Source organism: Columba livia, chromosome 4 (genome assembly GCF_036013475.1).
Source record: "Columba livia isolate bColLiv1 breed racing homer chromosome 4, bColLiv1.pat.W.v2, whole genome shotgun sequence".
Lineage (NCBI taxonomy): Eukaryota > Metazoa > Chordata > Aves > Columbiformes > Columbidae > Columba > Columba livia.
In genome coordinates, this window is record NC_088605.1 from 69,969,174 (window position 1) to 69,996,916 (window position 27,743).

Below are 27,743 nucleotides of genomic sequence, written 5' to 3' on the forward strand. Positions count from 1 at the left end.
CTGCCGCCGCGCCCGCGGGGGCTCGCCAGGCGACGTCACCGCGGGGACACCGGGGCCGAAGCACCCGCCGCCGTGCCCTGCTCCCTCCGCGGACCGCTCCGCCGTCAGTCCCAGCGCGACGCGCGGCTCCCACGGGGAGAAAAGCCCCGCGGCGCCGCCCGCGCACGCGCAAGGGAGCGGCGGCCGCGCCTCGCTCCGCGCACGTGATTTCCTCCCGGCCGGAGAGGCGGGGCGGGGCGCGCGCGGCGGGGGCTTTCCTCGCTGGCCGGCGACGCGTGGTGACGTCACGCCGGTTGCGGCGGGAAGTTTCGAACGCGGGGAGGGAGCGCGGCGGGGCGGTGCGTGTGTCCGAAACAGGTGGGACGGGGTGGGGCCGCTGTTGGGTCCCGCAGCCCCTCGTGTCGTGTCGTGTCGTGTCGTGTCGTGTCGTGTCGTGTCGTGTCTGCTGCCGCAGCAGCACTGAGGGAGCGGCCCGGGCGGGGGTCGGGGTCACTGGGGGTGGCGGCGGCTGTCGGGCTCAGCGGTCCCGTCCCGGCTGCGTGGGGAAAGCAGCAGTAGCGAGTTTGCGTGAATGGGCTGGCAGGATTCCTGTTCCCACGGGGGTCACTATTAATTTATAGTGTTTACATTAACCCAGCTGCTCCTAATAACTAAAGGAGCAGTTCTGTGTCCTTTAAGCACGTCCACTTCTAGGTGTCCCACCTTATTACACACCTGGGGACTGCCGAGAAGGTGGCGGCCATAAGAAACGGTGTGAATATCTCTGCCTTAATACCAACTGCTTCTCAGTGATCTGTAACGTCAGAGTAGCTGACAGCCTTAAGTGATTTCTTGTGACCGTTTCCATTGCAGTGCTGTTAATGGCTTGAACTCACGAAGGTTGCAAATGAAGGTCTCTAAATAAACACTGATGCAAATTGCAGTACCGATTATAAGCCAGTACATGCAGCTGCGAGACACAGCTCCTGCAGGTGAGTTGCTTTTGCAGTGATTTGCTCTTGGTTTCATTATCACAGGCTATTTTAAAAGTTATTGTGTTCTAACTTCAGATATGTAAAGAGGGTGGACTTTGCGGGTAACTGGTTTTGAGAGTCCGTTATCTTCAATGTGAGTTAAGCATGCATGACCAAGTCCAGAGTCATGAACTTGTGACAAAATTATTCTGTTAATAGCTCCTATGGTATTTTTTTTGCCGCAAGTAAATGCGTTTGGGATAATTTATTAATTCTGAATAGCAGAATGATCATTGGAGTTTTCAGAGTTGCCGGTAGTTCGTTGAAATGAATTCCCCTGAAAGATAAAAAATAAGTTGGCATCTATAAAAATGCCATTTTTTTACCAGTAGTCTTTGTGTTAGATAATTTTCAAGGTTTCTCTTTAAAATGCCCACATCAGCGATAACCCTGCTGTTTCTATATTGTCTTGCATTTAGTTCTCTTGTTTTGAGGAAGAAAAATAAATGACCTGGTATCTGGTTTTTGTCAGGACATTTCCTTCACAACTCTGCTGGATTCTGAACATTTCCCCGTCTCTCAGGCTGTATGAAGATGTGACTATTTGTGAAATAAGCTGTTGGACAACTGTATTGCCAGAGCAATGGCTTCTCAAGAATTTATTGTAAGTGATTTTTAATGCTGGGTACAATTAAGTAGAAATAAGTTAACAGACACTATAGCTGCTGTATTCTTTTCTTACTTATTGTTTCAACATTTTACACACTTAAAACAGGTATTATACACTCACCAAAAAATGAAAAAATCAAAAACGTGGCAAGATGGAATTCTGAGGATTAGAACTGGTGGAAATAAGGTGAACAACTCAGATTTAATACCATCATATCTCATATCATCTGCTGCTGCTGGACTGTCAGTGGCAATCTAGTTGATCTGCGAAATAAAATTAGTTATTTAAAATTCTGTGTTTTTTTTTCTGTTGCAGGCTGTCTTGTTTGATGATAAAGGACAATGTTTGGAGAGTATTTTTATAAAATCTCAGGTATTATTTTTTATTTGTATGCTTATGATTGTGGCTTGTGTTTCAGGAAGCATTTCAAACTCTTGCTTGGTAATTAAGGTAGTATTTTTCTTATTGTGGATATGACAGTCTGCTGCAATGAAAACAATGGAAAGCAAAAGCAGCTTCTATTTATTTATAAGTCTTCTTATTATTATTTTTCCAGAACTAGTGTAGAAGATTTATGGAATTTTATTCTTTTGGGATAAAAGCAGGGTATTATAGTGATATATTAAGGAAGCATGATTTGAAGCTAAGTGCTAGTCTTTTCTAGTATCTGTATATTTTTATGCATCTGTACATTTTAATTAAGTATTTATATGGCACCTATGTATTTCTGAAATTTTTACATATAAGTATCACAACATTTAGAAGATTTCTTCTTTCTTATATAGCGCTGTTATGTACACACTGCTGCTCTCTCTTTTCTAGGTGAATGCTGGAGATAATTTAGAAAGTGAACGATATCTGATCACAATTGAAGCAGTAAAAGTGAATGAAAAACCTTCCCAAGATCAGCCAAGGAAAGCAGAAACTCCAGCAGTGGCTAGAAATGGTGTCAAACCCGGTGCTTTGCCTCCCAGACCTCTGTCAGTTGGCTTGAAAAGGAAGTTTACAGTATGTCTTTGTTTTAAGAGTTATGTCGTATGCTAACGTGCGTTTTAAAACACAAATGGCACATCTTTGAATGAATGGTAAATATACAGATGATGTCTCCCTGCTTCTGTGGAATTGTAAGCCAGAACATATTGCTATTTTTCCCAAAGTTTACTAAATCTGTTTGTTTTATCTGATTGCTGATGCTAAGGCTGCAGTGAAAATCACAAGGGATTAAGATTATTTCTAAACATCTGTGGAATCATCATGTGCCACTTGGCCAGAATATTTTTTGTGGAGTGTGCCCCATTTTCAACATTTGATTGCAAAATGTGAAGTTGATTTCTGAGTAGAATTAATTTAAAATGTCTCTCCTAGGGTTTCCAAGGGCCACGTCAAGTTGAAAAGAAAATATCAACAATGGAAGATGGAGAAAAAACAACATTGCCTTTATCTAAGCAGTGTCAGGGTACTTTTCCATCCAAGTTTTATATTACCTCTCCTTTATTTTCTACGATTTGCAAGAAGGATACAGAAACAGATCTGTCTGCACGCTTTAATGATGGCGCGTGTACTGGTAATGATGGAGAACACCTGTCTATCTCCTCACTGCTTTCAGCTCCGTTTCTTGACAGACATAAGGAAACAGAGGAGCGGAACTCTGATCAGTCCATCATGAAGCCAGAATCTCCTCTAATGACTGGGCATAGCAAATCTTGCAGTCAGACTGCCAGTCACAGGACAGTGTCACAGAACATCAGGAGCACGGCACAGATAATAGCGCTTCTGAAGTCTAAACCAACACAAGCATGCAGAGGGCAAGCCACGTCTGAAGTCGCAGAACGTGTTTCTAGGTTTCAGGCATCAGAAAATGCAGATTGTTTGTATAACCAAACCAGCACAATCCTACCAGCTTTTTCAGGCAACCCTGTCAAAAGACTCATTCAAAATATTCAGCACCCGCCTTTTACGAAGGGAACTGTAAATGATAAAAAGGAATGGAATACTGAAATGCTTCTAAATTCAGCTGAACAAACTGAAGGAACCACAGGGCAGAGTCATGACAAAAAGGCAAATAATTTAAGTCAAGATTTACAAGATCCCTGCAATACAAATAGTTGCTTCCTACCTGAATCCACTGTAAGTAGGTTGAGTGACAGTCAGTTTGTCCCATCCTCAGGAGACATTTCGTGTTCAGCAAGTCCAATGACCTTTGAAAAAACTCTCTCTGGGTCCAGGGAGCATTCAGTGAGTAACAGTCTTAGGGAGAATTCATCTGTCAAGTTGCAATGTGATATTCAGCCAACACAAAACTCAGAAAGAGTGCCTAGTGACCCAGAGCTCTCTGTGGATGTACTGTTGACTGAAACTGGATTTGTAAAAGAGAAATTAAGTCCGTGTGGCAATGACTGTGGTCCAGATGAACAGGTGATGGAGGTTAACTTCAATCTAACGGAGGCTTTTGATTTTAATGACACAGACAATGAAGACTTGTGTGGAAGAGATGTGAAAAAGCTCACTGAAGGAGACATACTCTCGCAAAGTCAAGATTGCTTAAAGGCAGAAGATGTAGCACAAAGTGCCGTGTTGAGACTTCAAGTAACGACACACGGTAAAAAAGAAGTCGTCGAATGTCCAACATTTGATGGAGAGAATGACAGAAGTCACTGCACTGGGGATATACCATCTCAGCTTTGTGACAACAGTGTTGGGGATCCAGGGAGAATTGCAGAAGACTCTGCAAACCAGACCAGATTTGAAATGGGACTTCTGGATGACAGATACAATGTAAAAGAGATTAATCAAAGTCAATTAAGTACTGAAGCCACAAACAATAAGAAGGATTTTGATGGCTGTGCAGCACGTGCCGCTAATGGTGTGCCATGGATGCAAAGCAAGCGCTCTGATCTTTTGCCTGGTGACATAAATGTTAATGAATGTCACCCTAAAACCAGTATGTTTGAGAAAACTGAGAATATTTCATGCATTGCTAGCAGCAGAATAATTTCTGCAATGGAGAAAAGGACCAAAGATGATATTATACAGCTTGGATGTGTGAAGTCCCCAGATGTCGGTTCAGAACACCTCTTGGGTACCAAGAGTAATGACAATAAACCAGGTAGTTCTTTGCTGGCTTTGTCACAAAAATCTGATTCTAGCTGTGGCTCAGTCCAATATATCACAGAAGACCATCAAAAGGTATTTGGCATTTCACATAAAGAAAATACTTTCATTTCCGGAAGTTCTCTTTATCCTTTAGGAGAAGGCCGTTCATCTCCAGACGAAACAGCAATAAGTGAAACTGAGTTTGAAAATGTAGAGAGCATAAATGCATTTCATGAAGCCAGCAAAGGTGAAATAATAGGAATGGATTGCCTAAAAAGCAGGGCAATGGCTGAAAACTCATCAAATCTTCCAGATTTGGTAAATAATATCACCCTCCTAAGAGCTTTGACTCAACATAACACAGCATTAGAAAGCTTAGAAAAGATGGAGGAAAATAATAGCATATTATATGAAGCAGAGACTTCTAAAGAGATCTTTGAACCCCTTGTGAAAGATGAAGGTTAGGTCAGTTTCTGTTTTCAAGTGAATTTTGTGTAACTACCTATTTGACTTCTCTACTGTTATCTCTCCTGATGGACAATTGATATTCAGAAATCATACTTCTGGAGGGATGTGTTATGTTTTTAGTGTTTAAAGCAACAATGTGGGCTCTAAGTCTGTGTCTTTGTTTGCTTTAGTTCAGTTAAATCTGAACTGTGCAATTATTTGCACGGGTAAGGTTTGCAAGCCCAGTAAATATTCAGATGTTTTAATGTAAAAAGAATGCTGTAACTGTAACTTATTATGCTTTTCTATCTCTTGTAGCTGTAAGACAGTTTACAGAAATGCATTACTCAGAAAGTATACAGGCATCTTCATGCTCATACTTTGATTCTTCTGGCCTTATGGTAACCAAGTTTTGACTACGTATATCTATCTTCACAGAATAAACTCATTTTCCACCAGGCTTCTTGAATACAGTTCCTGGTTTATGAAATTGTGGAGGCTGAGCTAGAAATTGCTTAGAGATATCAACTAAGAAGCTGGTAATAAACAAAAGATGCCCTCTTGCAGGCCCTGTTGCCCATAAATGTTCAGGAGGCTAAGTGTATGACAAGAGACTTAATGCAAATTGTAATATCTAGCTATGTTTAATACCACAACATCAGTATGTCTGGTACTTCTGCTTCCCTACCACATCTTTATTTTAGCAACTGGTTTTTTTCTTTCACTATTTTTTGAATACATGGCCTTCCTAGGGATTTTGGCACTTCGGTTGAAATACGTGGGTAAATCTCTTTGTGTTTGGTGCTTCACATTGATTTTTGTCCAGGGCTATTAACAGTCGTTGTCATTCAACCTGTCCAAAGTGAAGGAAAAATTTTAGATTAAATTCTTCTTTCTCCTGTCCCATTTGAGCAGCAATCACAGTTTCTTATCCTATCATGTATTGTTCTGTCTTCCAAATAAAAAGGCTGTAATTTAAAATACTCTCTGTTGTATAAACACATCAGGTCTTTGGAAAAAATCTTGAGATTTCTTAGCTTGACTTCTCACTTTAAATGGTTATTAAACTGTTAGACTAATTAGTTTTTGATACTTTTATATGCAGTCCAACTGTGTGGACAATTCATTACAGAAAACAGAGGCAAGTATTCTACCAATAGCTGCAGCCCAAAGAGACCCCAGGATGTCTGACTGTCACCCAAAGGTACAATTGCAGTGGAACTGAAGTATAATGTGTTTCTTAAATTTCAATTCAATGGTTTACTATTTGCAATATATTACGATAAGTTGTAATATTTAACCAGTCTCATAATAAGGTTCTCATCACTTTTTAGTATATTTGTGTGGGGGAAGTTTTAAACTCAAATTTTACATTACAAAAATAAGACAAAACATACTATATCAGCATATCAGTTTTCTGTTGACAGAGATTTGTGCTAAAACTGCATTGCTGCTGAGTTGCAGAGTGCAAGAGAGAGTTTCAAAAGCACAGATTTTTTTTTGTTTTGTTTTTCTGCAGTTTCCAACAGATTTTTTTAATTGCATGTATGGAAAGTACTTTTATGGACTGTGCATAGTTCCAGAACAGTAATTCTTTTCAGTTAATGACAATTCCAATATATTGTGTAGCCTGTTGCATTTCAAGGGTACCAAGTAAAGGGATCAGCAGCTAGTGAGGTGATGTTGAGAGCTCCCTGCTCACAGCTGAGATGGCAGCAGTACCCAGATAATATGGAATTTGCAGCTGAGAGATTTTTGTCACCCTTGTTTTCAAGCAATTATGTTCTTTCTGACTTCAGACAGGTAAAACAATTTTTCAAAGTTATTCTTACTAACGTTAGTGCAAAAAGTATTCTGTAAATGTAGGAGAAAAGAGAGTTCGTTTTTAGAATACTACAGTCAAATCAAAATCACTGAGAACCGAATGTAGTGCTGTGTGGTTAAAACTTTGCAGTTAGACAATTATTTTTACTCGTCTTTGTCATAGGAATATACATTAGCAAGATGTAACTTGTTTTTTTCCCTCTGACCAGTTCTATTATACTTTGAAACATTTGCATGGTCATAATTTGTGATGTTAAACAAGAAAGATTTCTTCTAGAGAAGACTGGCAAGGGGCTTTTGTAACGATTGTTTGCTGGTGTTAGCAGTATAATATTCACCTCAACTGAATTTGAGATTGGGTATAAAATTGTTAGAGTTCCAAACCAAGAGTTAAAACTAACTTTCTTAGATTATTATTCTGTTCCTCCTGGATGCAAACAAACATGATGTGCAATGTTAAATAAAAGATTTTTTCTTTTTTCCAATGCAGTATATATTTCAGTATTTAAAATAATGGCAAAAAGTATATATTTCATATTTTAATTCCAGAATGGGCTAGAGATGCTGAAGAATAATATCTAGAAATAATATTTAGAAATAAGATTCACACAAGGATAATATTTATATAGAAAATAAATAGATTGATTTCTAAAAAGTTTTTGCTTGTACTTTTTTGGTGAAGCCTCCAGGTCCAAGAAGTATTCATGAGGATGATATCGACTTTATCAGAGAAGAGAATTTTCAAAAGAAGTCTAACATTAGTAAAGAGTCAATAATAGATCGCTCCTGTAAGTGAAAGCATAAGTGGAATGGCAGTGATTTACCTCAGAACAATTATTCTGCATGACCTGTGTCCTTTGTGTGTTCTTCCTAGCGCTGGTATTGAACGTGAATTCTGAAGTTCCACCACGGGCAATGTTGGGCTCACCCTCACGTTCTGATTTGAGACAAACACAGTGGACATTGTGGGAACCAGACATGGTGAGAATTGACCGTCTCTTCTAGATCTTTTGGGGTTTATTTCATGTGTGTTCATGGTAGCAGTTTCTTATTTTTGAAACTGTTTCATCTCAACTCTGAGAGACATTTCAGTTGTTTAGAACTATGAGACAATAGTGACAGAAGAACTATAATGAAGGGTTTGTTTTCCAGTCATTCACTTGACATGTTAATTCTGCATCCGTAGTTGATTTCATCAGTAGAACCGACTTCCTCACTTGATCCAGACTCTACAGTCTCTCCAGCTTCAGGATCTGAGGAAACTATTGGAGATATTGAGGAGCCCCTGGTACACAGGATCTTACCAAGTCAACCACAACTTTCAGAGTTGTTTTTCAGTAAGAAATTATAGTTTATATTTGCAATTTACCATCTTTTTGCTAGAAAATCTTTGAGGATTTTTGAAGATCAATGACTTGTACTATAAAAGATGGTTACCCCGGGTGCTGATATACACTGACATGTGTCTTGGTAACTACAGAGTTTGATTTGTGTTTGTTACACATTTTTCGTAGGGGGGCATGTCACTTCTTTTAAGCATGTTTTTAAACAGTGTTTTCCAAATTAGCTGAATTAGCCTGGAATTCCATGCCCCCCTCCCCAGATATATTTGCCTGAAAGAGACTTCAGTAGTGTGATTTAATTGTAGAAAGAAAAATTAGCTTTGACTTTTGGGGGAAAACAGGCTGTAAACTAAGCTTCTAATCCATATTAATGTTTTAATTTATTTAACTGCTTTTAGTTTTCTTCCATATTCAGCTTTCTTCTGACCCATTTCCAGTTGGCACCCATCAATGACCGTCATTTCTTCTTGATAGTGAATTTAGTCAAAAGGATGTTTGTGGTATTAGGAGCCATGTTGATTAATATTAATTTACACAGTTCTGTGGGTGATCTTTTTGGAAAAAGGAACAAATGTTAAGCTGTTCATTTTCCAGTTGGCAGCTGTCACTGACCTACCAAAAATATCATATTAATGACCTCCAAAGCACAATAATATTTAAATAATTTCTATCAGACATTTTCTTTTATCCAAATCGAGTGCCTACAGAAATGTATTCTGAATAAAGAGATTTAAGTATTAAAAGAATCACAGTTGAAATCACTCATTTCATGTGGAAATTCAGTGTGGTACTGCACAGGCACGATACAAACAGCTTGCTAACTAGAAGACAGGATGTATAAAAGGAAGAACTGAGAATTCTTTGCTTATCTTAGTTTTTGTATTCATCTGAAATTAATATGACGTCCATAAGTGCTACAAGTTGCTTGTAAGATGTGTTTGCCCTACAGCACAGGAGAAATCCAGCTCTCCAGAGGAATGCAGCCTCTCAGGATTCAAACCCACTGTTAAAACACGAACTCCACTTGTCACTGTTCCTGCCACTGAGAAGATTCCTGACACGGTTTATCCACCTGACAGTGAGGACGTCCAGCAGTCTTTTGGCTATTCAGTAGTCAATTTATGCAACAAGTCAGCGGTATTTCCTATTAGTGCTTTTGGCCCGGAGGACAGAAATTATGAAACCTCTGTATTTGGAGAGTACACAGAAGACAGACAAAGGAAATCGGTGCAACCAGTGGTCCCTAATGTGACTTCACAATATAGACAAAGCAAGTGGCTAAAATATCAAAACAGTTCTCAGTGTGACTTGATAACTCAAAACAGCGACGACGGGGAAGGGACTGATGACATCTGTGCTCAGAGCATCCTTGGAATGCTGCAGGGTGACACGGGCGAGAGCAGCGCTGTGAATAGAAGTGCTCCCGGCTCTGCACCTCTGCTGACAGCGAAGAGCCTGCTTGGTAAATGCTGTGCAAATGCCAGCAACCAGGATTTGATTTCAGAGAGGAAGTTACTTTCTCCGCACTTAAGTCAGACACCTTTGGCTGAAGCAACACAAAAGGTTTTAAGTCATCTGAGCTGCCACGCTGTAACAGGAGATGTCCAGGTGTGTAACTGGTCAAGCAGATACAGTTATAAGTGGCAGAAACACATTTTTCTGGACAAAGTAACTGCATTTATCTGCTTTCCTGCAAGATATTATCAGTATGATTGGAAGAAATGTTTCTACATATGTAGTAACACAAAAGAATCTCAGCTACACAACAGCAGCTGCTAATGTATTTTTTTAAGTGCCATGACTAATACTTTGTAAAGATAATTCATTGGCACATATAGTGCCACGTTTGGATTTTTTTTAATCTGGATGTTGATGGCAGGAAGATGAAATAAAAGCTGTTGGGCTGCTTTGTTATCTAAAATTAGTAAGAACTTGTTTTCGATAAATGTTTTTCTTAATTGTGATGCCAGCATTGTTTTGATGAACACCCATATCTTGCTTCAAAGCATAGCCTTTGCTTTTAAAATATTTTGTATTCCTTCAGTTTCAGTCATGGAAAAGTAAGTTCTGACATTGAATAAGCATCTAGAAAATTCACACGGCTGTTTGTGACCAGTAGACTGTCTTAAGCTGATGGAGTAAACTGGGGAAAGGAAAACAAAACAAAAACACCCAAAACAACTACAAGTCAAGTTGTAAAAGTTGTCAAATGGGTGTGTTTTGAGACATAATGATGACACAAACTTTGTATGCTGTGTTTTCTAGTTCTTTAAAACTGTACGGTAAAATATTAATGTGAAATAGAGGTGTGGAAATAACTGGTATATTTCTTATACACAGTGGTATACACTTTGTGTGTGTTTATATATTTGTATTATCCACATATATTGGATTTTTAAAAGCTTATGAAGAGGGTTATTATGATGGCCACTGCAGTGTAGGTAGGTGGAAGAAGCTCCTCAGGGATGGCAGGCACAGGATAACTTGTGCTGTGCCACTCTTTCCCAAAGCTCTCTACTCTGCTTCTTCCTTCTTTAGCCTGTGGTACCTTTGCTATAGTTTCATCAGATGGATTTATTTCTGTGCAGAAATGGTGATAAAAATGTGGCTTGTGTGCTCCTTCGCCATGCCTAGGGCTAAAAACATTATTCTGAACTACATATTTTACTCTTAAGGCCTTTGAAAGTATTGCCTGTGTTGTTATAAATGCAGGCTGTTTGTCAAGGGGCAAACTTTAACTTCACGGTATATTCTAAATGGCAGTCCAAGCGCTCTGTGCTGTAGCTCCAGGTGTACCTAATTTTATTGCTGTTGGCAGTCCTATTGATACACGCTCTTGTACTTTAAAAGTCTGCAAACATTTGTGGAGAAAAGGGTTTGTATTTTGCTTTTAGAAAATGGATTCTTCATTGCCAGTCTTCATCTTGAAACTTCTGCTTGCAAAATGAGGCCCTGTGGTGTGTGTTGGTTTTGTTCTTTTTTCTTTTTATTTAGTTGTACTTATTAACAAGAGCACAATATATAAAAGCAAAAAGGAATAGAGGAGGAAATTGGATAGGTTTTGACATCTGTACAGGAGCCAGTTATCAAAATTTGTCTCATTCAGGGTTTTGCAAGTTTTAATGGTTTGTTTTTCTGTTTTCTAGGACATAACAGTTTCTGAGTTGTTTTTTCCTAATGTGGATAAAGTAAAAAATGCTGATCTTCCTAAAAGAAAGATTTCCATACCAACTGTGTTTCAGTCTCATGTTCACTACAAACAGATTTTTAAAGCTGCTTTGACAGGTACGTCTAACACTATGCTATGTAAAATGCTGGAATCTTTGAACAGTGTATTTCTGAAGCTTCCCAAAGAAGGGTGAGAGGGAGAGAGATCACCAACAACATCATCTATTACAACAACTGTTTGCAATTTGGGGTATAGACATATCCAAACTCGAGAGCAAAGAAAAACCAAAACATCAGTCCACTTCTGTTCAACTATATCACCTTGTGTGAGTGTACCAGTCATTAGAGTCCTATCTAAACACCCCCCCCTTTTTTTTTCCCCAAACATACGGTTGTTTAGTGTTTGGATTGTTTGGAGTCGTATATTTAAATGGGATTTGAATGAAAGTAAGGCAGTTAGAACAAATTAACTGCAGGTCCAAAATGCGAGTTATGCAGGTCACCTGGTTTCTTTTAGGACTCAGATGAAATATTTTTATGTAGATTTGGAATTGAAAGTTTCAAATGAAAATGTATTTGTTTGAATGTTGCATACATATGTAACCATTTTAAGGCTTCACTAATTACTCTTTTATTCTCCTTTCTATATCAAGAGCATTTAAACGTAATACTGTTTGAGTTGTCACAAAGATTACACAATGCTCTTTCAAAAGTGGATACGTCATTTTACACTTCATTGCAAGATGGGCAAAGTGAGAGCAAAGAAAGCTGCGTTCCACTCTGCAGTCATATGCATCCTGCTAAGCTTGTTATGGTTAAAAAAGAAGGTCAAAACAAGGTGCTGTTTATTCCTTGTTTGTATACAGGTTGGGGTGTTTGTTTGGTTTACATTCTGTGAACAACTACATGCAGTTCTGTATGATTTACAATTACAAGTCAAAGTGATGTGTTGTAAAGATCACTTTTGAATTCAGCTGTAATATCTGCTGGTGTCCAGAATTGTTGATGTGCTAGTTCTCCCCATACAGAAACAGCTTTATATATATAAAGACTTGAATTTATAATTTTCTGATTATATGGTGTTTCTGTGAGGTATGATTACACGTACTGGGTTCAGAAACAGAGTTCTGGGACACGCTTGTGTTTTCAGCCAAAAACGGTGAAAACACAGGTGTTTATCTGATTATTTCTATAGCAGCTAAGTACTGGTCCATTGCTTTACTTTTTTTTTTTTGCCTGTTTGTTTTCATGTACTAATGGTCCTTTTCCCCCCATTCTTTCCTAGGGACGTTTGTTCTATGCCTGTGATGCCCCAAAAGCTGAGCGGTGTTCATTTTTCAAGTGGCTAGAAGACGTGACCCCTGCACAGATACAACTCAGACCTAGTGTAGTGCTTCATGATATAAAAAGTGTTGGGACGTACCTCAGAAGTCAAAAGATTTCTCTCTATGAGCAATGCCAGCTTTTGGTGAGGTATTCTGAAATGCTGTGCACCTTTCACAAGTGCTTTCTGAATTGCAGGGTTTATAAGTATTTCAATAACTCTGGATTTTGGTAACATTTAACAGAAACATTGGCTTAACTACTTTTAAACAGGTTACAGTCCTATATAGAAATGTAAAAGCCAAATTAGTGAAGGATTAAGCAGGAATCAAAACTGCTTACAGCAACTTGATCCATAGCTTAACAAAATCTATTATGACTGTTGCATTTGAATTGCTGTTCATTTAATCTTTCATAAGAGAATTTGGGACAGACTATGATTTATTCTCTTAGTGATTCTAGTTTTAATGTTAGAGGTTGTATCAAAGGCTGTTCTGTGCTGCTAAACTGTAGGGGAAACAATTTAAGTATTTTGCAGTCGAGATAAATGTATTTAAAACTGGGCAAGGTAAGATGATGAACAACCACCAAGATCTGTGCTGTATAACTTGTTCCTATCTCTGGAGCTTTCTTATTTTGGTGGTGAATCCAAAATGTGCCAATTATTTACATACTTTTTCTTATAATTACATTTTAACAGGAAAGCCTTTGAAATTCAAACACAGCGGTGTAGTAAATTCAAGAAATTTATGAATACCCCTGCCAGATTTGATGGTGATTTCAAAACCAAGTTATACCTCAAACTAAGCAGAAAGGAGCATTATTCTCTCTATAGCAAAGGTAAGCAAATCTTAAACATCAGAAGAATTGTCTGTGACATGTTGTGCCTTTTTAAAGTTTTAATTTGTAATCTAAAGAGAAAAACTGAATCCAGTTTCAAACTCCTGACAACCCTGATAATTCAATTCTCATACTAGGAGGATAATAAAGTATCTTATTAATTCATCTTTTCTCATAAATGTTCAGCTACCTTAGAAAAATGTAAATTCTATGTCCTTGGGTTTGGAGTGTATTAAATCCGTGAATAGTGAAGCTTCAGGAAATCCATTATTCAAATAGATCAGATTTAAGGAAAACGTGGTGTAAGAGTTGGTGTGTCAGTAATTGTTGTGTATCTTTTCTAAATAATTGTATAGCACAAAGTTGGAGGACATTCAGTGATTTGATCCAGACAGTCGCCATAGTTTGTTTCACTTCAGTAATCTTTTAATTGATACTCATCGGTTTCACGGTTTGTTCACTTTGTTGTTGAAAGTGATGTAAATTAGGCGGAAACAAACAAGTTTGCCTGTGTACGCTTTATGCACAGACTCTGAAACCTTCTGACAGGGTTTTTAAACTTTAAATTCTGAAGCTCTGCATAGGCTGGGTTACTTGTATATGGCTAATTTTTTGATCGTTTTTGTCACAGGCAAATGTAGATGTACCATTATTGCTCCTAACTTTGAAATCTCCCTTGCTGTGCTTTGCAATGTATAGTACAGGAATAGCGTAATGAGCTTTAATCTCATCAGGTGTGCCAGATAAAATAGAACATTTGTAGGCTCCAATATGTGTTGGTTTTGAAAGGAAAGGGAAAATGTATGTTTATTTCAGTACTCGCTGTTCTTTGCAGAAGGGTGGTTAACTACATTTGTCGTATACTCCAATGATTTGTTTCAAATACTCTCAAAATGGGTAATACTTCAGGTTTGTCAGAAGCCAAACGATGCTAAGTGCATCAGGAGATAACTTTACAGTTACCATCAATTTCAGACAGTAAGTACTAGAAGAATTGCTAATTATTTACTCATTCTTTTAGAACTGAACTAACACTTATTTAGAACTTTCTAATACCCATACTTTCACATAAGCAATGGTTTCATTTGCAGCATAGTAAATGCTGGGCTGTTTCGTCCAGCTTCGTTTTCTTTAAAAGCCAACAGTAGAAGTTTATGAGAACTCTGTATTATTTTGACAGATGATATTTGGGTTGTTTCGAAGACTCTGAACTTTGATACTCTTGATACTTTCATTGCAAGTAGTGCTTTCTTTGGACCATCCTCCAACAATGAAGTGGAATTACTACCACTGAAAGGCTACTGCCCCTCAAACTGGCGATCAAATAGTAAGTTGTCCACCAAATAATTAGGAATTGTGGGAAACGACAATTGAGGGAAAAATATGGCCAGCAATGAAGAATGAGATTAGTGTTTCTGAAATCTAATACGTTATTTTATTAATGGTATTTTTTTCCTTGTATCTTTGAATATGCCATTTGAGTACAGTACTTAATGTAATTAAACCTGTAAAGTAACTGGTAAGAATTTTAAATAGGTGACGAAGAAATGAGAATAGTATAAATAACATAGTAAATCATAGAATGCAAATTAACTGCCAGAGTGTAGGTAAAAGGAATATGTTGTTACTGTCCTTGAAAAGCAACCAACCAACCAACCATGTGTTAAATCTGTGATTTGGCTGTCCTGATATTAATTTCTGTGGCTTTGTTACCACAGTCTAGAATGACTAAATGAATCAGTGTTTTAAAATTCAGGAAAAAACCCAAGTCTGTCTAGTTTTAGTTATCTTCACCTTTGTATTTTAAAAAAGAAAATTTTGCTAAACCTATTTTTTTAATGAACCACTGACCTTTTTATTCTTTAGCAAGCTGTTACTAAGTAAGTTGCAACCATCCTTTTTGGTTTTTGGTGTTTTTGTTTGGGGTGTTTTTGTAATAATTTGTCATCAGTGATTTGGAAACAATAAGATTAGTGGGCATGAAGTGCAGGGAGAAACTGTGGGTCTGCTGTTATCTCACAGAAAAATGACAAATATGCCGCCAAACTTGATGCAAAAGTTTCTTATCTTTGCTGTTGAGTTGAGCTAAAGTTTTGGGGTTTTTTGTTTGTTTTAAAACAAAAGAGATGAAGAATCCATTATGTAGTGATTCTGGAGCTAGTAATAATATACCTCTGCTTAATTTCATTTAATGCAATGTGAAAAATGTGTGCTTGATCACAAAAAGCTGTATTCATGACACTTAACCTTAGGCAGGTAAATTGAGCGTTTGAAGTCAACAGATCAGTCTTTTTAGGCTTTCCATGTCATCATTCCCACAAAACACAATTCAGTGAGCCTACGTTAAACTGCAGTTCTGAATGTAATTCAGAAGGCTAAAAATATACAATGGCACACAAGTTCTTTGTGGGCACGCTTGCTATCAAAGTCACGGGCTTCTAATGCAATTGGAGGTTTGGTTTTGTTTGTTCCCTGTGTGTGAATTGCAGGACTGAATCTCCCAAGCAGTCAGGTTCTAGAAGTGTTCGTATATAGCTTTTCAGTCTTAATGCCATTGAATCACATGGTTTCACATTTAATTTTTCTTGGGAAGTTTTTGTTCCTAATTTTCTTTGTGATCCTAAATACAGATTATTTTATAATTCTATAACCATTACCAAACCAAACGTCTGAGTTCTATGAAAATAAAGCTTTAAGTAATGTATAGGTGTTTGCAGCTATAAACAACATCAAAATAGAGGCATGTGGGTTATCGAACATATTAGAAATCTCTTGTTGCTTTAGGCAATACCCAGTCCCTAGAACTTTAGGAAACTGGCAGTGAATTCAGAAAAATATAGTTAAATACTTGTTGTGTTTTTATATTCTCCCCCAGGCATTCTCTTTTGTACACTTTGGAAACAGGCTAGATGGAACTTGAGTCTGGCCCATTGTAGGTGTTCTTATGGTCCTGTCTTGTCTTTTTTAAAGAAAACATCTGCTTAGCTATTGTGATATAGAAATTTTACTTAGGAAATTCAACTCTTAAATTCCAAAGCCTTCTAAATACCTCGACTGTTTTTAACACAAGTAAGGATTTTTATCTAAACTTCTTTCTCAGGTGGTTCCTAATGTTGGAATCACAAATACTTCAAAACAACACACTTAGAAAAGAATGGCTGAAAGGTCCTTCCTCATCCATAAAATCCAGTCAGACATGGCAACTGGGTTAACTTGATTTCCGTTACAGTGGGCTAATTACTCTCTTGGCATTTTGTAATTCATTTATCTAGCTCATTTGAAATTTTGGCTAATTTAATTTTTTCCTAATATTATTTTTCTGTGGCCTTTTCAGCGGTGGTTCATGCCTTACTAGTTTGTAACGCTAGTGGTGAACTTACATCTTTAAGAAATCTGGAGGAGCACTTCAATCCATCTACTTTACCACTAATCCCATACCTGCTAAAAATGTAAGTCAATGTTTGAGCGATACTGGGAATGTACAATATGTCAATAGATACAGAAAAATAAACAACAAATGCACCATTGAGTTCGCCCTGTTGGAAAAGTGGATGAGGAAAAGTGTAAAAGCTCAAGGAATGAACTACTGACAGTGCAATTTTCATTTACATGAAACTGAAAATATATCTGCTGCTTAACTCCGACTCTGGGATTACGTGGTTTATTTCTTAAAAGCTACCTGCAGCCCATGTTTTATAACCTAAAGACCAATATTGGGCATTATTATGATCATTAGACTGATAGTACAGCCACTGATTGATCTCTATTAAATCAGTGTATATGCTTCACAGGGGTTCAGTGGAACTCTTTTTCCTTCCTGATTTTTAGAGTCTCTTGACACAAAACCTAAAAGTATTTTCTTGGAGAACTGGAGCAATATAGGAATATTTCCAAGGCTGCTTATGCTTCACTGTATAAAAATGAACCCCTGCTACCTCTGACCACATTCTCCTACCACTCTTAATTCTGTCAGTCTCACGGCCTTAGAGTAAGTCACATTGTTCAATCAGGGAAGTAATAAGAGGCAGGAATATATAACGCAGTGTATATCGGGGGCAGCAACTTTTAATTATGTCAGGTGTTAATCATGAAGCCTCAGCATTTCAGTGTCAGGTGAGTAACAATATCAGGACCGTGAGGTACAAATTATACATATGCAGTATTATACCGCAACTTTTGACATCTGTATTTTCTTAGGAATTTTGTTTCTGAAAATGCCACTAATAGAGTCAACAGAAGAAAATTTATTCCACCTGCCATCAGCTTGAAACGCACAATGATGTATGGACCTGTCAGCACTGAAGTGGCAACAGAAATAGCTGAAAAGATGATCCAAACATTCTCGTTGAACCCAGATCAAGCTACATCGCTGATGCATATAGCTCAGATGATGACCTCATGTGAAAATACCAAGGCAGTGGAAGAACATCGGATCTTCCCTATCACAATCATACGTGGTATATAGCAAATAATTGTGAAATTTGCTGCTACTGTATCTTTGCAAAAATTCTAATTTATATGTAGTGCCAGTGTTATTTAAATACTCCTATGCTTCTCTCAGTGATGAAACAGTAGACTTGTTCCCTTAATCATATATTTACAATTCCAGGCAGACTTAAAGGGAGATTCTTATGTCTAGGTAAATGTTGCCTTATTTTAAATACAGCACAAAAGATGAGCTTGAAGAAACTGCCTATATGTATGGAATATCCTTTTAAACTCTTTTGTAACACTGCTGTTCTCACCTGCTTCAAGCATGTTCTCAAAATTAATTTACTGGATGAGTCCCTTCTGATAATGGAGTTCATATTATAACATCTGTTCTGTCAGCACAGAGCTTTTCATCCTTGCATTTGCATTCTCCTTTTTGCAGGATTTTACATAAGTATAGAGTTCTTTCCCAGCAAGATCTATGCACAAAGAGCTATTTAGTGTCTTCAGCTTATTTCTTTTTGTCACATGTTAGCTTTCCTATATTACTTTCTCTCTTATGGGTGATTCCTTGCAGTTTTATACTTCCTTCTTTGTTTTACCCCTTTTCAAGATGCACAAAAAGGCTAGTAACATCTTGGTTCCAAGATTTTCTTTTTTAATCTGTATTGGGAAGCAGTTACCATAAACATTTTCAGATCTTGTCAAAGTAAATATGTTAACAATAGTAACACTCTTATTACAGATAGTACTAGATTTAAATTGCCAGAGCTTTTGTTAGGCTGCCAGGCATATCGATCTAGTTAGAATAATAATCCCTCAAATTCCTTATTCTGTACCGAAGGACATGGGGGATGTGCATGCAGGGACTTGTATTATTTTAATGTATTGATGTGGCACCTTAGCAAGTAATGCATGTATTAAACCAGAAAAATTAGGAAAAATACCTTAACTTACCCTTTTCCTTTCTTTTTTTATCAACTTCTTGCAGGCAGTAAATGCAAAGTGTAAGCCAACTGGTTGCACCTGAATACTTAGAGCTGCTGGAGCAAGCGTGTGCAATGTTTTTACAGGAATCACAGCATAATATTTCATATGACAAACTTAGGTTATAACAATTGATTAAGACTGTACTTCCTAGAAAATTTTCACTTGTAACTTTGGCTTTTTCTTCCAAAATACCAGGTGTTTTTGGAGCTGGAAAGAGCTATCTGCTGTCTGTTGTAGTCTTGTTCCTAGTACAGCTCTTTGAAAGCAGCGAAGCTACGGAGGGTCCAAGGCCAGCTCCATGGAAACTTCTGATTGCTTCTTCCACTAACGTTGCCGTTGACAGGATTCTGCTGGGGTAGGTTACTAAGATTTTTACAGACTCTTTTTTTCCAAAAACAATGATGCACTTACACGATAAAGATGATTGTGTTGATATTTCCAGGATAACACTTCAAAAAGATTGGATTCTTTCCCTAGAAGGTGTCTCATGAGGGCTTTAATTTTACCCTGCTCCTTTGTACAGCATGCATATGCTAAAAGACTGTAAGGCTAGCTGCACAAATTTCTCGGAGACTAATATTGGGCCCTACTCTCGTCAAATTTACTATTAAGATGCGTCATGACAGAAAGTAGGATTGCTTGGGAAGCTTTGGGGAGTAGGAGTAGGGGCAGAGGAAGGAGGGATGGAGGCAGAGGGAAAGGCACAGAGTCCGACTGGGGAAGCTCCAGCAAATACCAAGAGGAGAAAAAGAAATTGTTAGAGGCTAACATGGAATAAAACTTATGGTTTGGAAGGATAAACGGAGGAAGGGAAAGTACAAATGGAAGACTGTTAATGAAAGGAGAATCTTAAAGGTATTGAGCATTTTTGAGACAAATCATAATGAGGTAATTTACTTTGGTTTACTTGAATAGTGGCCTGAGTTATGTCATCTGATAAACCGCAGAACTTTGTGTTCTTCAGTGTTCTGATATGTCCGATAGCCTTTTCAGAACTTTACAGCTTTTCTGAACTTATTTTTACACTTCCGTGTGTCGTCTCTTTTTCTTTGAAGTCTGCTTGATCTTGGATTTGAGGATTTTATCAGAGTGGGAAGTATAAGGAAAATCACCAAAGCAATTCTTCCCTATAGGTAAGAATCGTAATCTTTGAGGGATGAGAAGTAATTCTAAGATTCGTGATAGTATGTATGCTGTAAAATCACTATTTTGAAGTCATTAAAAATGTGAATGTAATATATCTCTCTCAGGTTTTTTATTTTTCAGTCCTCCTGCACAATGAAGAAATTTTACCTTGATTTTGCAATTTGACTTGTTGCTGAATAGCGCTAATGCCTTTAAATGGAAAGTAGTAGAGAAGAACAAATAATGGCAGTTACAAATTTAAATTTGGGAGTTTACACAAGAAGGAAAAGTAAAACAGGCAGACTTGAGATATATATATGTACTACTGTAGTGATAAGAACTAGGAGGAAGTAATTATAAATGTGATGTTCAAAGAATTAATGGTAACATCTCATGAATTCTGTACTTCTTACCCAAGTTATCTTTGCTATATACATCTGAAGTGTTCGGGGCTTTGTCCTTCAACTGTTTAAAAGTAATCTACATAGAACTTTCAACACAATTCAAGAGCGTGAAGTACAGATCAAGATGAACTAAGATTAAATTTCCATTCCTTAGCGCATACCAAGGGTATAAAATGGTATAGGAATGAAAAACTTCTACTTGGTTCTACTCCAGTCTGAAATCAACTGTGTGGTTAGAGAAGTCATTTACTACATGTATGGCTCTGATTGGGGTGGCAGGGTTGAAGCTGGTGGGATAAAGGGTCAGTTTTAAAATAGATATTATACCAGTCTGTCTTAGCTGGATTTGGGCTAAGTTAGGACATTGTTGTGATATACTGTTATGTATAAAGTATGATTATTTTTATATATTGAGTGTTTACTAAGCACTGAAAGCACAGTTGTTTTCAATCATTGTAATGCAAGGTATTAAATCTTTTTGAAGTTTACATGCTGGCTCAGGAAATGAAAATGAGCAGTTAAAAGAACTGCTTGCTCTCATGAAAGAAGATTTAACTCCAGTGGAAAGAATGTATGTAAAGAAGAGCATTGAGCAACATAAACTGGGGACCAATAAAACTATACTGCAACAGGTACAGTCAAAGTGACGGGATGGGAAAGTGAGGACTCACTGGGCCTTATCCACAAGGGCCAGCACACAGAAATTAGGAATCCCCTCTCATGTCTGCCAAGCTGACAAAGTTTCGAACAGTAAAATGAATGTGAAGACTGGGACAGGTTTGATTCCACAGGTATAGCTTAGTGTCTTACCTGTGTATGACCTGTCTGAGTTGTACTTGCAGTTCCTGTTTAGTGATATATTGTGAGTCGGAAACCCTTTCTGAACTTTATTGCAATGATTTAACATTACCAGTCTAGTTTACAAGGTGGGGAGAGAAAAATTTCTGAGCACAGCTAGCCTGCACTGTCACCATGGAACTGCAATATATAGAGTCATAAAGATAAAAGATAAGAACTGAACTATATCTACCCTAGAGTTGAGTAGCAATTGACAAGAAGGCAAAACATTCCAAACATATTTTAAGTAAGTTTTGATCCAAGTATTACCTTTTAAAATTACTGCTTCTAAATTTCTGATCTTACGAGCTGTTTGCCTTTTTTCCTCAGTATCAGATTCAAAAAATCCCAGGTTGTTGTAGAGCAATTATAAGAAGGCAGATCTAAGCAATTTGTTTCTTGTGCTTATTCCTAGTGGTCATTGCTGCCACTTTGGCTGCTGGGGCTCTGAAGGTTTTGGAGGATTGTGTAAGCTGAACTCTCTCTGTACCAGACCAGAGCTGGTCTTTAAATACATAAATCTGTGAATTATTGGAAGTTGGAACTTATTTTTTGAGACCCAGCAAGTATGACATAGCTTGAAGTGGAACTGCTAAAAATTAATTTAGGTGTATTCGACTGCTGAAGCTATAGTTATGTACTGCTCAGAGATTAACTATTAAATGATCTTAACTTTTTGTCTACCCATTTTCCCCTCACTAATAACAAAGGTAAAAGTGGTTGGAGTGACCTGTGCTGCCTGCCCGTTCCCATGTCTGAATACTCTGAAGTTTCCTGTAGTGATGCTGGATGAGTGCAGTCAAATGACTGAACCTGCTTCTCTCCTTCCTATTGCAAGGTACAACCTTCCTTTTGTGTTTCAGCAGAGGAATCACCTTTCGTTAGCAGTGACTCAGCCTCAAATAATTGCTAAACTTGCATGTCTTTTTAACAACATGAACTCTGAGGTCTCACCTCAGAAAGCAAGAAGAATAATTTCAAATTGAAGCCTGCTCTTAGGTGTCTTCCTTGAGTTACCATGTAATTTTAACTGTGGAAAGAGGGTGATGGAGACAGCAGCCTGATGGAAAGCAATCTGTGATATATAAATACAGCACTCACTTTTGTGCTGAATAGTTTGACATCCATTTTAGAACTTCTTTTCTTGCTTTTAACATTCTCATTTAGGTTTCAGTGTGAAAAGCTAGTCCTTGTTGGAGACCCTAAGCAACTACCACCAGCTATCCAAGGGTCAGAGAGTGTTCATGAAAAGGGATTGGAGCAGACGCTCTTTGACCGGCTTTGCTTAATGGTACGTGCTACTAACCACATCTTTAGAAAAGATGGAAGGTGAGACAGCAGGTCCACTGAAGTCACTGAAAGACTTCTGACTTAGATGTCAGAGGATCAGTTTCTCAGCCTGTTTTTTAACTAAGCAGATTCCTTTATAGTGCATTTCTCTGTAAACGTTATTTTCACAGTATATGGAAATTTGTAAGCATAACAAATGTAAACAAATAATGGATTGAAAAACTGTGCTTTCTGATCTTTATGTACAGTTTTCAATCCAGGTAGAAGAATCAGGGCTGCAGTATTTGTTCTAATTTTTGTTGAAGTGAATAAAGGTAAAGCCAAATTACTGCAGGAATTGTTTCCACTTATTTGTTGTTTGACCCAGTTCACACAGCAAAATATTTAGTGTTTCTTTTTCCTAGTCACGCTTTATCTATATTTCATCATTCCTTAGGGCCATACAACAATACTTCTTCGGACACAGTACCGATGTCACCCTGCTATTAGTGCTATAGCCAACGAGCTGTTCTATGAAGGAAATCTGATAGATGGTGTTTCTGCGAATGACAGAAGTCCCTTATTGGATTGGCTTCCAACACTGTGTTTTTATAGTGTAAATGGGGTAGAGCAAGTAAGTTTTTAAACATTTCTTATATAAAAAAGTCAATATTGTAGTTTTGCCTCCATTTTTTTTTTGTTTGCATTCTCACTGTGCAGCTGTGTATTTTAACAGCTGTTTGTGAGAACTAAATCTTCTTCCCTATTTCCAGATTGAGAGAGACAACAGCTTTTATAACATGGCAGAAGTTCATTTTACAGTCAAGCTCATCCAGGCTCTGACTGCAAGTGGAATAGAAGGATCTGCAATTGGTGTGATTACTCTTTATAAATCACAGATGTGTAAGGTTTGTAGAATGTAGCATCAATGAAAGAGTTTTCTTTTATGTGGTTGTTCATTCTAAACCTTGGCTCCATTTCAACTGGGGAGAGGCAGCTAGAAATGAGAAACAAATGCTGGACAGACAAACTAGAGTTTACCATAATTTCTCTTTCTTGGTTGTTTGTTGTTGTTGTTTTGTTGGTTTTGTTGTTGTTTTTTTAAAATTCCAATAAAATTAGTCAAAATCTTTTAATTCAAACATATGATTAAATAAACTTTCAATTTTTTCCCCTTCCACATAAACACTCAGAAAATCGGCAAATTTAATAGTGCATAATTTTCATAAATTAATTAGGAGCTGTTACAAATAGGTATGTGTGATAAGGACAGACAGGGGAGGCATCTGCTTAGCAAGGTTGGAGTTTCACCTCACCTGGTCACCCACAGCATGACATGGGCTGCTGTGATTAGTATGCCAAGGCACTGGGTGCCACACTGAACGCGCTGAGATGTCACCAAATACAGGTTCATTGCGCAGTATTTTCCTGTGATTTGCTGAGGTTTTGCTATCGTTGCACTCTGTCCTTTCTTAGGTCGCATCTTGTGTAAACTCAGACTTGTTGAGTGTTTTTTTTGCTCAAGAAAAGTGACACTATGAATAGCACAACTCATCACCATCCGTATTCATTCGCCTACAGATTCAGAATCTGCTTAGCAGCGTACAGTCGGAGGCATTTGAAACCAAAGCCGTCCAGGTGTCCACTGTAGATGCCTTCCAAGGAGCTGAGAAGGAGATAATTGTTTTGTCGTGTGTAAGAACAAGACAATTCGGGTTCATAGACTCAGAAAAGAGAATGAACGTTGCACTAACGAGAGCAAAGAGGCATTTGTTGATTGTTGGAAATCTGGCCTGTTTAAGTAAGAACAGACTGTGGGGAAGAGTAATTTGTCACTGCAAAGGTAATATATTATTTTCCTTTCTTTTCAAACTTATGCAGCTCATCTTTTAAAATTATATATGATGTACTTTATATAATACATATACACTACACATACTACATAATAAATACAGTGTGCATGCTGTATAAAACACAGTATATTCTTTACATACAAAAATAGTATATTGCAGGAAAATGCACATATTTGCAAGCATGCAAATTGCACGTTTGTAGTTTTATCTGCCAACTGTTTTTATACTTGAAGAGTATTTGCTATCCAGTAATGGGACTTCTCTTTCCTCTTTTGATGCCACCAAATGCTATGCAAAGAGCACACTGGTGAGGAGAGCTGAAACTCATTACTGCATTTCTAGTCCTTTCCCAGTTTGCTTTTACATAGTAGACCCAGGCAGAAACAAGTTATAGACAAATTCTTCCATACAGTAATATTTCTGAATAGGTAGTATTTCGATAAAGAAAAAGGCATAGTGTTTTTCTGCAACTGAGAGGCTCATTGGTTTTGGAAGATACATTTTGAGCTGCCAGGAAAAAAAGCAATGCTACTGGAGATCAGCTGATGCTACCAAGTAATTCCTGATTGCTCTGTTTACAGGTCACTGTTGTGAATACACATTTGGTTTTTTGGACCACAGAAAGAAATACAGTTTTTGAAAATAAGTTTTGTACATAGTTTCCATATTTGCAGTGAAATTTACTGTAATTGAGTATTTATATACTTGAAAGCTAATCCTGCTTAAAACGAACCAAACCCCCTCATGGTACCTCAAAGCATTAGTTAAATTTCATCATAAGTTTTCCCTTGGAGATTTTTTCTGAAGTAGAGAAGTGGAAGGTGGGATAGTGTCCAGCTCTGTAAAATACATTCAATAAACTCTGGCTGAATCCAACTCCCCAGTAGCTACTGCAGCTCCCTGTGGAGGGGCACATCCCCTTTTGGGGATTCGCAGATACTGCAGCGGGAGTGCTCAGTCTCTAAAGCCGCCAGGATAGGTGCCAAAACAGTAATTATTTTATTTACTTGGTTGCCATCAAAGGAAACATCTCGCTGAACTCTAAAGAACCATTTTCAAAGTAGAAATATTACAGCCATTTGATAGGTTTGGGGAAAAAGATGTTCTCATCAACACAGGCTAATTACATGACGGATGCTGTAAAGTGAGATGTAATTATCTTGTTTCTTGCTGCTTTTAGGATGGGAAAATGGATTACAACACGTGAGCCAGTGTGAGCAGCAGTTAAATGACATTCTTAAGTGTTATTTGGAGAAACGGAAGGAAGAGGAACAGAATAAGAAAAGGGAGAAATAAAATCTGCACATATTTTATGAAGAAAATATTAATTGCGTGTCTATAAAAATTATCAGAATGATTGCAAATCTAATATTTATATTTAATGTGGGAAATTTTTGTTTGTATCTCAGTGCACTGGTACTAATGTTTTGACCCCTTGTTTGTATGACTGAAAATGAATAAAGTAACTTTATTTGCTTGATAACTGAAATCCTTTTTATGCTTACAAAGTACCTCATTGTATTAGTGTTTTATTATTCTACAGATAGGATATCACGTGTATATCCAATCTTAGAACAATTCTGCCATCTTGCGTATTTGCAAATCTGTGAAATCTAGGAAGGAGCATGACTAAAACAATTAAAAGGAAAAATAAACCAGAGTCATTAGGCATTACATGTCCTTGGTCTGTTAAATCTTTGGTTGTCAGCAAAATGAAACAAGAACGGATTGACCTGTATTTAGATGTTTTTTACAGGCTCCAGGATAAGATTGTTCAGCTGTGTTTCAAAACTACAGAAAAAGCGGAATGATTTTGTTTAGGAAATAAGTGCTGTTGTGTCAGAAACTCTGACAAGGAAGAAAGTTCATCATTTTTACCGCAGCCAAAGTTTGTCCGTAGGCTGTGTCAAAGGTGCATAAAGGAGGCTCATTCATTTAATGTATGAACAGTGGGGAGAAGTGGGCCAAGTGTAGACATCGTAAAATTTCAAGATGCTGCCATGCTGTTAAGCTTCTTCCAGAGAAGACTCCGAGGCACTCGGAAGGCGCCACAGAACAGGCATCCCAGTGGTACTGAACTTATTCCAAGTCATCTTCCACTTCCTTTTTATGCAGCTTCAAAATGAACCGCCTAGTGACAAGCTTGTTGCCTTCGGTGATGCAGTTGTCCCTGGAAAGAAACTGAAAGTGTGGGAAATGCTGAATGTCAGAAGATATACAGCACGTGAGCTGATGGTGGCATGGGTTAGCCCAGGGTGATGTAAAGAGAAGGGATAAGGAGGAAAGAGGGAAAGCTTATTTTAAGGAAGTTAGTTGAGGTCATCGTTACATAAGTAAATGTGTGTGGGTTGAGAGAGGATCAGTCAGTGGATTGGAGCTGGTGAGGGGCTGGAGCACAAGTGTGATGAGGAGCAGTTGATGGAGCTGGGGCTGTTCAGCCTGGAGAAAAGGAGGCTGAGGGGAGACCTTGTCACTGTCTGCAACTGCCTGAAAGGAGGTTGGAGCATTGAGGGGGTTGGTCTCTTCTCCCAAGTAGCGAGTGATAGGACAAGAGGAAATGGCCTCAAGTTGCACCAGGGGAGGTTCAGATTGGGTATTAGGAAAAAATTCTTCACTAGAAGAGTTGTCAGGCACTGGAACAGGCTGCCCAGAGAAGTGGTGGAGTCACCATCCCTGGAGGGGTTTAGATAAGGTTCTCAGGGACAGGGTTTAGTGCTGGAGTTAGGTTAGGTTACAGTTGGACTCCATGATCCCGAGGGTCTCTTCCAACTGAAATGATTCTATTTAACAGGGGAAATTGTTCTATGTACGGGGACCGGTCAACCCACCCTTGTCTCCACCACCGCGGGGCCGCGGGCTCCGCCGGGCGGGCGGCGACACCGGTAGGTGGCGCCGCCCGCCCGGCGGAACCCGCGGCCCCGCACCGGGAGGGTCCCCGGGCCCGTCCGCTCCCCGCTCCGGTAACCGAAGGAGCCAACAAAAAATAAAAAGAAAGAAAAAAAAAGAAGGAGCAGCGGAGGCGTGAATAGCGCCTTTAAATTACTGCTGACACCTCTGTTACAGCTCCCTAAAATCTCAATCAACAATCCATTAGAACTCAACGGGAGTAAAACTAAATCCTCGTTTAAGTGTATTTATCCGCTGTCTTTTCTCTCTTTCAAATGCTAAATCCA

The 27,743-nt window shown here is 38.2% G+C and overlaps 2 protein-coding genes across 10 annotated transcripts in view; one reads left to right on the top strand and one right to left on the bottom strand.

Annotated features, from left to right (window-relative positions):
* The window catches only part of LARP7 (La ribonucleoprotein 7, transcriptional regulator), a 29,493-nt gene extending 29,263 nt beyond the window's left edge, over positions 1-230 (bottom strand). The window contains 1 exon segment of the mRNA XM_065062289.1: positions 1-230. The gene's annotated coding sequence lies outside the window, so the exon portion shown is untranslated.
* On the top strand, positions 221-26,053 carry ZGRF1 (zinc finger GRF-type containing 1). Of its 9 annotated transcripts, none has more exons than XM_065062279.1 (30): positions 221-357; positions 853-971; positions 1,486-1,617; positions 1,729-1,809; positions 1,939-1,995; positions 2,446-2,631; positions 2,989-5,176; positions 5,482-5,564; positions 6,269-6,367; positions 6,793-6,966; positions 7,670-7,775; positions 7,862-7,968; positions 8,174-8,324; positions 9,280-9,938; positions 11,477-11,615; positions 12,152-12,336; positions 12,784-12,971; positions 13,522-13,661; positions 14,842-14,988; positions 16,996-17,110; positions 17,859-18,118; positions 19,278-19,437; positions 20,138-20,215; positions 21,096-21,243; positions 22,159-22,286; positions 22,616-22,739; positions 23,175-23,351; positions 23,491-23,625; positions 24,299-24,560; positions 25,751-26,053. In XM_065062279.1, the coding sequence occupies exons 3-30, from the start codon at positions 1,597-1,599 to the stop codon at positions 25,864-25,866; spliced, it is 6,414 nt and encodes a 2,137-aa protein (XP_064918351.1). In that variant the 5' UTR covers positions 221-357; positions 853-971; positions 1,486-1,596; the 3' UTR covers positions 25,867-26,053. The 9 variants fall into 9 exon arrangements, with proteins under 9 accessions (XP_064918351.1, XP_064918357.1, XP_064918353.1 ...); XM_065062285.1 differs by having other exon boundaries at positions 2,989-4,729; XM_065062281.1 differs by lacking the exon at positions 6,793-6,966.
* Positions 26,054-27,743: the final 1,690 nt, after the last annotated feature.

What these genes read in the sequence shown, in the direction of transcription:
- ZGRF1 (XM_065062279.1), top strand. Translation starts at nt 1,597, where the DNA reads ATGGCTTCTCAAGAATTTATT. An exon ending in TGGCTTCTCAAGAATTTATT is followed by an intron (nt 1,618 to 1,728) that starts GTAAGTGATTTT and finishes CACTTAAAACAG; the next exon opens with GTATTATACACTCACCAAAA. An exon ending in TTATTCTCTCTATAGCAAAG is followed by an intron (nt 13,662 to 14,841) that starts GTAAGCAAATCT and finishes TTATTTTGACAG; the next exon opens with ATGATATTTGGGTTGTTTCG.